The sequence below is a fragment of the Crocodylus porosus genome, unplaced genomic scaffold, assembly GCF_001723895.1.
Source record: "Crocodylus porosus isolate Cpor-Errol unplaced genomic scaffold, CroPor_comp1, whole genome shotgun sequence".
NCBI lineage: Eukaryota > Metazoa > Chordata > Crocodylia > Crocodylidae > Crocodylus > Crocodylus porosus.
In genome coordinates, this window is record NW_017728911.1 from 28,260,338 (window position 1) to 28,271,361 (window position 11,024).

General features: G+C 53.5%; 1 protein-coding gene and 1 long non-coding RNA gene across 2 annotated transcripts in view; one reads left to right on the top strand and one right to left on the bottom strand.

The window, feature by feature from the left end:
* LOC109309121 overlaps nt 1-3,870 on the bottom strand; it is a 19,852-nt gene extending 15,982 nt beyond the window's left edge. The window contains exon 1 of the long non-coding RNA XR_002100791.1: nt 3,857-3,870. This is a non-coding gene — a long non-coding RNA (uncharacterized LOC109309121). The remainder of the gene's footprint in view (nt 1-3,856) is intronic.
* The window catches only part of HAPLN3 (hyaluronan and proteoglycan link protein 3), a 10,111-nt gene extending 1,428 nt beyond the window's left edge, over nt 1-8,683 (top strand). The window contains exons 2-5 of the mRNA XM_019533739.1: nt 1,978-2,147; nt 4,089-4,457; nt 6,112-6,414; nt 7,397-8,683. Of these exons, the coding sequence (XP_019389284.1) occupies nt 2,012-2,147; nt 4,089-4,457; nt 6,112-6,414; nt 7,397-7,677 (1,089 nt within the window). The 5' untranslated portion in view covers nt 1,978-2,011 and the 3' untranslated portion in view covers nt 7,678-8,683. The remainder of the gene's footprint in view (nt 1-1,977; nt 2,148-4,088; nt 4,458-6,111; nt 6,415-7,396) is intronic.
* The last annotated feature ends 2,341 nt before the right edge of the window (nt 8,684-11,024 follow it).

Here is an 11,024-nt window from a genome sequence, read left to right on the forward strand (position 1 = left end):
TTGTAGTGGACCTTGCAGCCACCCAAATCCCTCAGGGAGCTGCACTGGGAGCTGACTTCAGTAGATTCAGTTTTTGGTGGGATCAGAAGCCCTCGTTTTCCCATTCCCCCACATACGAAAGCATCTGTGTTCCCTTCCTTCCTCCATCCTGTGACCCTATCCCCCCCCATGCCAGCAGCTCTCTGTGACCCCGTACTCCTCGTGTCAAGGTCACCCAGCCCTGTGCCAGTTTCTGTCTTCCTTGTAACTTTGCTCACCGCTCTTGTTCATATTTCTTTTTCTTCCAGATGTAAGCAATTTAAACTTGTGCTGAGAGGGTGGCCAGGGATGTCATTAGCCTGGAGCGCATTAGTAGCAGTCATTGTCCGGTTCTTTGATCTATAGTGATTTTTAACCTTTTTGCATTTGTGGAGCCCTAAACATTTTCGGAGGGAGGTGTGGACCCCTCCGAAGTGTAAGCGTGGGTACTCACATACTTTTAATTGATCACAGTCATCTTTTGTGAACCCTTTAGACATAGTCTGCGGACCCTCAGGGGTCTGTGGACCACAGGTTGACAACCACTGCTATAGGCAGTTGCAGAAATGGTGACCAGAGGCTCCCTGGGTGCTCCTTCACCCCTTCTCATTTTCCAAGTATCACCAAAATGGCTAACGTTCAGCTTGCCTGGGCCTAGAAGATTTCCTGAAGCTCTGCAGCGTTCAGTAATTATTGCAATTGCTCCAGGCTGAGAAATGCTGTCCCATATGCGTGCATGATAATGGGAGAAGCTGCCTGAAGTGAACCTGGATTCCTTGAAATGTTGTTTTTTTCATCCTGCTCTCAGGTGCTTTTCTGGGAAAGCTTAGCCATTGTGAGCAAGGGAGTTCAGGCATTGAGAAGCACAGTGGCTGATAGTACTGCTTCTGTGATTCTCCTGTCGACAGTGAGTAGAGTCCTAGGAAGGTCCCAGGTGAAGGTGACAGCTAGCCTAGCTCACAGGTTTCATTTGTTTCTTGTACTTTTGGAGAAGTTACAATCCAAGCTGATATCTAGCCAACTAGCAGTGGTATACTGCAGAAGGATGATTAAGGAAGGGATAGAAGCCCTGGTCAGAGGTAGCGCCTTCCACAACCTGCCCCCATCCCTTACTCCCCCTGCCAGGGACTCTGTTCCCTTCATACCAGGGTGCCCTCATTTTCCCATTCCTCCTGCATGCAAAGACCTCTGTGTGCTCCTCCTTCCCCCAAGCTATGGTGCTCTGCAGCATGACATTAGGAGCTGTGGCAGCGAGATGTCTCAACTATATAAGACCTAGCCTCTTCCAGCAGGGTAGGTGTTAATGCAGAGACATTTTCAAATGGTGGCTTCCTTTTGAACACATGGTGCTGGTGCAGTGTCATGTGTGAGTGCAGACAGTTCACCTGCCCAGACCCCATCTGGGAAGGCAAACTGAACACACATGGCCTTCACTTCACACATGTACATTCTACTGTGTGTGTACATAAATACCCCAGAACCGCACTGGAAAGTAACCCGCTGGTGCCAGGCCACGTGTGCTGTGGGGCCACTACCCCTGGCCCATAGAATTGCTCAACATCACACGTCATTTCATAGCCCCCCTGGAGAAGCTTTCCTGGCTGAGCTGAATGGTGACGCCTCTGCAGTTGCTTTCCTTGGCAATCCTGTTGTTTCTGGGTTGAGAGGGGGGCAGAAGAGGGCACGATTCTGTCTCAGGTTGGGAGGGACCTCACATGATGCAAGACCCAGGATGATGTAGCTGTTCACCCAGCCTACTAAGAAGTGCCTGGATAGGGGCCGAGGTACAGGATGTTCCTTTTCCCCTGGCCTCCCCTAGTAACTGTGGTGTCAGGCAGCCTAGGCAGAGCAAGGGAACAGCCAGACTTCACCATGGGGCCTGGAATGAGCTGGCAGGGACAGCTGCTCAATGGAGAGAGCCCTTCTGCCTTAACGCAGCTGATTTGTTCTCTTGGACAGGCAGGCACTCCTCACCTTGGCCCTCTTGTGAGCAATGCTGCTGCTGGCCCTGGTTGTGATGCTGCTGCAGCTTGGCAGAGGCTCCTGCACACTCCCCTTCTACAACGGCTTCTACTACGACCACGTCATGAACGACAAGGCCAATGGCAATGGCAATGGAAATGGCAATGGTAATGGAGAAGGTGTTCATCCTGGGGGAGGGGCAGGGCTGTACCATGCTCTGCTGCCAGCCATTAGGATCAGAGGGCCTGCGGAGGATACGTCTTGGACTCGTGGATGGGAAATGTTGGCAGTGGTGGTGAAGTCAGTCTGGCCTCTTCCCCCTTTGCCCTCTCCCAGTTCCAGTGTGGGCTTGAAAGAACTGCATGCTGCCAACAGGAGTTGGGTGAGGAGGCTTGGGGGGCTAATGAGGTGGCAGCTGAGAGTACTGAGGGCTGAGGATGTGAGTGAAGGGTCTTTGCAAGCTGCGTGTGGGTGAGTAGTTCATAGGAGAGGAGGCAAACACCAGGCAGGCTGCATCTCTTGCTCTGCACATCCATCCTTGACCCGCTGACTTTTTCCATCCCTTGAGGCCCCCTCTTCTGGGTGGAACGCAGCGAAGTTACCTGCAACTCACTCCCTTCCTGCTCAGACTGTCCCTCCCAATCCTCCCACTTATTCCCCAGGGTTTTGTCTCACCCTCTTGATAGTCCAATTGCTAAGACATACCTACAGCCTGGGGAACTCCCTTCTTGTCAGCACAGAGGCAGGAAAGGATCTTGGAGTCATTATTGATTCCAAGATGAACATGGGCTGCCAATGTGGGGACATGGTCAGGAAGGCCTACAGTACCTTGTCGTGCATCCACAAATGCATCACGAGCAGGTCCAAGGAGGTGATCCTCCCCCTCTATGTGACACTAGTCGGGCCACAGCCGGAGTACTGCGTCCAGGTCTGGGCGCCGCACTTCAAGAGGGGTGTGGGCAACATGGAGAGGGTGCAGAGGAGGCCACTCACATGACCGGGGGCATCAGGGCAGGCCCTACGAGGAGAGGCTACGGGACCCCTGAGCCTGTTCAGCCTCCACAAGAGAAGGCTGACGGGGGACCTGGTGGCTGTCTATAAACTGGCCAAGGGAGACCAGCAGGCAATGGGAGAGTCCCTGCTCCCCCAAACACTACTAGGAGTTACAAGGAATAATGGCCATAAGCTGACTGAGAGTAGATTCAGGTTGGGCATCAGGAGGGGCTACTTCACAGTCAGGGCGGCTAGGAGCTGGAACCAACTTCCAAGGGAGGTGGTGCTTGCCCCTACCTGGGGGTCTTCAAAAGGAGGCTAGACAATCACCAGCATCCTTTCCTGCCCATGGCAGGGGGTCAGACTTGATGATCTGCTTAGGTCCCTTCCGACCCTACCAACCATGAAACTATGAAACTATGCCTTCCTGGCCCCTACAGCCTAATAGGGGTGCATGTTAGGAAGGACTTCCTAACTTCAGCCCAAACTGCCTTCACTTTCTCCCCTTCCCAGACTCATTCTGCTGCTTGTTCCAGTTTAAACTCTTCCCCTCCCAGGGTGTCTATGTCTGCAAACTGGTTCAGCTGTGCCCCCCTGCTGGTAGACACTGTGCACAGACCATGCACAGACCATCTTACTACATGGACCCTGCCCTATCCTAGCTTGTGGGTATCCCTGATCCCCTTCTAAAGCCACCAGTGCCCCTTGCCTTTGTTCCCTCTTTGTGCCAGTGTCTCACAGGGACACTGAGCATGAGGAGGAGGAAGTGAATGAAGGGGAGAGGGAGATAAGCAGTGGGGGAGTTCGGTAGGAGGGGGCAAGGGAAGATATGCTCAGTCCAGATTTCTGCCGTGCTGTTCACAAGAGCTACCTGGCTCAGAACCAGTTCCTCCATCCGCTCCTCCCTGATCCTGGGGCCTCTGTCCCCAGACCTAGCTCTTTCCCCTTTCCCTTTTGTTGCTGGTCTGTGCTAGTCTTCCTTTCTATACAGTATCCGTGCATCCAGCCCCTCTCCCCCAGAGCCCATACAGATGCCCTGAGCCAGGGGGCCAAGATACCTGGCCGCTGACACCTGTCTGAACCCCTGCTTACCCATCTCCCCTCCCACCTATCAGTTCAGTTCAACGGTGCGAAGCTGGTGGTGGAAACCCCGGACACTCCCATCTTCACCTTGCGTGGTGCCAATGTCACTCTGCCCTGCCACTACCGTTATGAGACCAAGCTGGAGACGCCACGCAGGATCCGCGTCAAGTGGTCCAAGCTGCGGGATGACAACACCAAGGACTACGACGTGCTGGTGGCTGTCGGCATGAAGCACCGCAGCTTCGGTGATTTCAAGGGTCGTGCTTACCTACGGCAGGAAGGCAAACAGGAAGTGTCCCTGGTCGTTAATGACCTGCGCCTGCAGGACTATGGCAAGTACCGCTGTGAGGTCATCGATGGGCTGGAGGATGAGAGCAGCATCGTGGAGCTGGAGCTGCGAGGTGAGTGAGCTGCCGCTGCAGCAAGGCAGGGACCGAGGGAAGGGACAACAGGCCTGGGGGTGCACCCACCTGAGTGTTGGTCACTGGGGACATGAACAGGCACCCAAGAAGGTGCCTGCTTCAAAGCCTCTGGTGGGACCAGCAGGTGTATCAGGGCCCTATGAGACAGCTCCCCCATGCTCAAGCCAACACCTTGGCAGCTCAGGAAGGAGCTCCCCTTCCTGGCTGGCCTCACACTATGGAAATCAGGGTAAAGGAAGGAGCTCCTTCCTCCAAAAGTGCCCCCAGGACCTTGCATTGTGGCATCAGCTCCCCAGTACAATCTCCCTGCAGCGCAAGTGCAAGTTGCTGTCACCTCTCCGTAGCGTGCCCTGGAGTTATTGCTGGTTAGGCCTCCACAGGGACCTGGGGCTGGGAGAATGGGAAGTGGGGGTGGCTGCTTCTTTGTGCAGCACTCCTCACCCAGCAGGGCCAGTCTTGTAACACAGGTACACACAGCACCATGTCATGCTATGGCAGCGCCCCCTCGGTTTAGGACAAGGCAGCTGTATGGTGACAGACACTGGTCCCCCACGCCAGCGCTGAACGGCATGCTACCTCCCTCCAGTGGTGACTGAGCCACATAGCAATGCTGAGTCTGCCAGCTTTCCCGACTATGTCAGTTTGTCAAATATGAACTACTGCTGCCCAGCTTGGATTGCCATGGCTGTGCCGGGACAGACTGGCACACGACTGCAGCCTGCTTTGGAAGGTGGCTTCTCCTGCCCTTGCAAGGAGAGGCCGCGAGAGGCGGCATGACTGCATCCTGCCTATCTTCTGGGTGTGCATTTGGGGAGCCCAGCGTGCAGTGTACGAGGGATTGGTGCTGAAGAAGGGGACTAGGAGCAGCATAAAACAGCTTGCAACACTGTGGCTCATATAGAAATTCCCTCTCCTTGCAGAAGTTCACCTTCAGACCCACCCTAGTCCCCATCCAGGCCTCAGACTTGCTCCTCTGCAGACAGCACGGATTGTAACATTCAGTCTTATGCAGTCCCTCGTCCCAGCTGCACACCTGCCTGGCTCCAGGGTGACCCACCCCTTACCTATAGCACAGGGGCTTGGCACCAGCCGCCTTCCACCTTCCAGAGCCAAGCAGCCTTTGAGCACCAGCTTTTGGAAGGGCGCCGAATGCCCGTGCCCCGCAAGAGCACGTGCTCATGCCTCCGTCTGGCCACCAGATGTCACCAGCAGCTCACCATTTTCCTTGATGGATAATGCCTGCCCTGTTCATTCCCCCTTTGGGCCGGCTATTTGCTTGCAATATTACAGGATTTCCCCTGAGTTCAGCTGGACCCCTGAGCCTGTATTTGGAAGGCTTTTCTTTCCCTTCCAGTCCCAGGGGGGAAGCCCAAGAGATGCCACCTGGGCATCTGGCAGCACGCAGGGTTACCCTAAGTTCACCCTGGTGAGGTTGGGAGCATGAGCTAGGGAGGGGGTGGGGATGCTGCTGCAGGTAACCCCCGGTGCCCCATTAGTGGTGCTATTGAGGGAACTTTCCCATGTACCCCAGAGAGCGCAGGTTAGGTCAGTGAGGTGGCCAGAGGGTCCTTGGAATCCCACAGTGACTCGACCAGCCTAGACACCTCACCTTTCTTTCCCTCCTCCTCCCCAGGGATAGTTTTTCCATACCAGCCTCCCCACGGGCGCTACAAACTCAACTTCCATGAAGCCAAGAAGGTTTGTGAGGAGCAGGATGCTGTTATCGCATCCTTTGAGCAGCTCTTCAAGTCCTGGGAGGAGGGGCTGGACTGGTGCAATGCTGGCTGGCTGCAGGATGGGACAGTGCAGTACCCCATCACCCTGCCCCGCGAGCCCTGCGGCGGCCGGACCTTGGCTCCTGGCCTTCGGAGCTATGGCATGCGCCACAAGACCCTGCACCGCTTTGATGTTTTCTGCTTCTCCTCTGCACCCAAAGGTGAGTCTGGAAGATACTTCACTTGCGGGGCTGGGTTTGTTCAGTCAGAGCAGAGGCCACCCCGGAGAGCCCAGTGTTGCAGGGAGTGGGATGGGTGACTCAGTTGGCAGCACTCTTTTCCCAGGGACAGTGCTGAATCCAAACCTTGGCTGTTCTCAGCCAGCTGAAATGGCAAACCTAGAGCTCTGGTTATCATGGACCCAAGGGCTGGGATGCTGACCCTGCCAGGTTTGGACCTCAGGCAATTCCAGTCACCTTCCTAAATGCTCAGGGCCATCGTAGTCCAGGGCTGGAGTAGATGGCCCTAGTGGTGTGGGCTTTTCTGCTACGATTCGAGCTGGAAGTAGGATGCTCCTTCCTATCCCAGACTGAATATTATACAGTGATGTTTTGTGCTGGTAAACCCCAGCTCTGCTCCATCCATGGTATAGCAGCTGCCTTTTGGGGCTCAGGCAAACACTTGCTACATTTAGTTTTCAGGTGGCAGTGAAATGAAAGGCGAGAGCAAACAGTGAGATTGAAACAGCCCAATAGGTAACACAGCACCAGACTGGGTGGGCATCAGGGGAACCAGTTGAGTCTCAGAGAGTGATGAAATGGGACCCAGTTCTTCATTTTGCTGGCAGAAAATGGCCATAGACTGGGAAGTGGCCACAAGAGAATCCCTTATGCTTGCAGAGTTTCCTGACAAAGACGGTACTGCCAGGCTGGTGGCCTAAAATCCCCTTTGTTAGGATATAGGACCCCTAAGCCCATGGCAAGCAGAGGTCAGGTGCAGGGAGAGTGGGGCTGGTTGAGCTCTGGAGATCCCTTCCAGTCCTACTTTCCTACGATTCCTTAGATCTCTGCCATAGGCAGGCAGAGATGGGACAAGCTCCCCACTGCCAAGTATCTGCTGCAGGACCACGGGATTTGTGTGTGGAGGGGGACCATGCTGGGTGTTGTTCTACCCCCCAGTGATCCTGCCTCCCCTTCCCCACAGGGAAGGTTTACTACCTGACTCACCCAGCCAAGCTAACCTTGGAAGAGGCCAAGCAGGCCTGCCAGGACGACGGCGCCGAAATTGCCAAAGTGGGTCAGCTCTATGTCGCATGGAAGCTCTTTAACCTGGATCACTGTGAAAGTGGCTGGTTGGCAGATGGCAGCATCCGCTACCCCATCGCCTTCCCTCGGTCCAACTGTGGCCCTCTAGAGCCGGGCATCCGGAGCCTCGGCTTCCCCAAGAAGGGAAAGTTTGGGGTCTTCTGCTACAAGCTGAGTTAAGGAAAGGGGAGGGGCTCCTTTTTTTGCCAGTGGACACTTCCCTGCCTGGTGCTGCCTGGATTGCATTATTTAAAGGGGCTCAGCTCCCTGGGTGGTGGTGGGGGCTTTCCAAGTTTCCCTTTTCATTTTTACACTATCAGAATTCAGCAGCTCCCTGAGCCGTGGCCTCTCGCTGACCTAGCGCCACCTCTGCACTTCTCCCTTGGCGGGGAATGGTGCTCCCACTCTCCATCACACCTGCTAGGAGAGGCACCCTAAGATGGTATCTCTCATGGGGGGGGGTTGTTGTCTGAACCTGCTGGTTCAGTCCCTTGGAGTGGGTCAAGGGGGTGCTGCTGGGTGCCAAGTGACAGGTTCACACACAGGATCAGAACAATTCCCCACTTGTAGAGGCCAATGCCCAACAAAAATACCCTCCTCCAGCTGCAGTTTCACAGGCACCAAGAGGGACCAGAAATCTTTAACGCACAGACTGCTCTGCTGTCCCATCCCAGCCACCCTCCACCCTGGAGGGCGTCAGGCTGACTGCAGATGGAGTGTAAACCAAGATCTCCCCTGTCTACCCCACCCGCCCCACTTCTCAGGGTGAGCAAGCGATCATTCAAGACACTTGTTGACTTGCATCTCACCAAAGTCCTGGCCCACCTCCTCAGGCGTGGAGGCCCCTTCCCACAAATCAGAGATGTTAGGTATAACTCTGGGTCTCTGGGCTTAGAGACTAGGGATTCCCTCCTTTTTCTTTTCCTCCTCCAGTCCCTTTTTTTCCTCCCTTACCCTCCTCTTGGGATCTGGACATGCTTAGACTTCTTCAGGCCACATTATGAGGGGAGACATTTCAAAGAGGATTGCGTGCATGCTGGATGCCGTGGTCTCTGGTGGCCGTGCCTGGTTCTCCATGTGTCCCCTCTCCCAGACTCCACTTGAATTCTTGTTTGTGAATGTTTTGTTATGAAAACGATGTATTTTCTTGACCCTCTTCTAATAAAGCATTGAAGAAAGCCCTAGACATGTGCAGCTTCGTCTCTGTTCCCAGCCATAGGGCTGGTCCTACAGTGCTCACCGGCATAGCTGCAACACCAGGGAGAGGAGTTTAAAGGAGAAATGTCTGACGGTTCTTGGCTTAAAGCTAGGACGTGGGTTACCGGAGGGCACTGGAGAGGAGAATGGAGGTGGAGGAGAAGCGGGGGTTTTAAAGCCCAGGACTGATGACCCTTTCCATCGGCCGAGGTGGAGGAAGCTGGAAGGCTCAGCTCCTAACTGCACCACCTGTCCACACCCCATAACTGTGGAGAAAGGACACCCAGCCCCTCACCTCCGTGCATGTTTTTTGAATACCACAAGTGTTTTTTGAAACAGAAACAACTAGTTCAGTTTTCGTGCCTCACCCAACCTCTGAACCTTAAAAGGGACTTTTTCAGAGCTCTTAAAACACTATTTATCTCAGTGCCTTTATGTACCCCACAAAACCTCTTTGCTGTCTTTGTCTCTTATGCACCACATCAAACAGCTGATTCCAGCTGCAAGCTCCCAAACCTCTTCATACCCCTGAAACAGGTTATGACAGCATCACAGGGCTGAGCTTGTCCCTCCCTATGTGCAGGCTCATTGATTGTTTCTCTAATTAGGCTTAATTAATCCCTTGTCCTTAGCATAAGGCACTTAGGAAATGTGGCATGCTATTGCTGCCTAGGACCTGTGGAGTCCTCTTCAAGTGGGTGTGGGTGAAAGTCTTAATGACAGGAACTGCATACAGCTGGGAAGGTCTCAGGTGCTGAGGTGGCCAGTGGTGAGACAAAAAGCAGAGCCTGCTGCATGGGGCATGTGTTGTTAGGGGTAGAGAGATGACTGGGCATGCGATGCTGCTCCCTTGTCCTTATTCTCAGCCTCTAAATTGTCTTAAAAACGTATCCAGTGCAGCTGATGTTACTATGCTATGTGAGCAATGATTGCTGCTCCCCTGGAGTCAGGGAGGTGGTTACTTGAGGGAGTGTGAATAAAAGGAGGCATTGTAAATGGGAAGTGTTGTGGGGCGTGCATAAGGCAGGGTTGCTACTACATCCAAGCCTCCTGGAGGAAGGAGATGCTGTGTAATGCTGGGGAGGGGGAAGATGAAAAGAGCTGTGAGGGCTAAGTCACAAAGGGAGGGAGATGCTTCCTTAACTCATCTGTAGTCTAAGGATGTAGGCTCCATCCCTGCTTCTTACCTGGGATGGCAGTGGGTGGTCTGCAGGATGACAGTGGGCGCTCAGATGTCTGCTTTGGGTCCTCAAGAGAGAACTACTCTCATTTTTGAGCATCCCCAACATTGTAGGGGACAGTGATCTGCTCCTGCCTGCTGCTATCTGTGCTCACCTGAGTCAGTCCTACAAAGAAGGCTGCGTTTTGTTCAGGGCTTGAAGGTAGTAGGAGGCAACTTTTTTAGGTAGGCTTGCTACAAATTAGTCCTGCATCCTCCTCAGGTGTCACTCCAGTCCCTCCTCCACCTGTTCTGTTGCTCTGCTTTTTGCTTTTAGCTTTGCTCCCTGTCTCCCTGTTGTTCCTGTTCACTCACACACCAGGGGAAGGAATGCCCCCAACCAAATGCCTGCACATGTCATACATGTACTCCTTATAGTGAATATACATTACCACCCTCCCAAAATGTTCACCATCCTAGGCAGTGCCAATGGAGCTGAGGAACCTCTGAGTTACAGCCAAGCTCCACAGCTGATGACTGTAGTAGACCCATGTTGTATGTGGGCTGGCACACAGGGAGATTTTTAACCCACCCCAAGTGGGGGTAGGGGTCCTCTGCACATAGACATGTGTTCAGGAGCACACGTGTATGCAGGCAGGCATGGATGCACACACACATGTGCACACAGGCTGTGGCACAACCATGCTGCTTCCCACTTGCAGTCCATCATGTAACTAGCACCTCAGGAAGAATAAAATATAACAGGTTTTATTTTACAGGTTTCACAATAGTGCTGACAGCAGCAGGCACAGCTATTTTCCAGTCTCTCATTTAATGCACAAGACATTAAAACATTTGTTTTTTTTTGCTGTTTTACAAGAAGATAAAACCCCAAAGCCCCCAGCACCCCTCCCCCAAGACTGTCTCCTTCCTTTCCTTTCCCACCCCACCCTGCCATGGGTGAAAAACTCAGCTCTACACATGCGCACACAGGCTCCTACCAGCATCCCGGAGATTTCAGCAAGTTCAATTAAATTACCCCCCCAGCCCCCAAAAATGATTATTCCAATGTTTTTCTCTCTTTATTATTATCATTATTATCATCCTGTTTCAAAAATATAAATAGGTGCAGGGAACCCTGGTGTCCTGCACGGTCCCCTGAAGAGAGTGC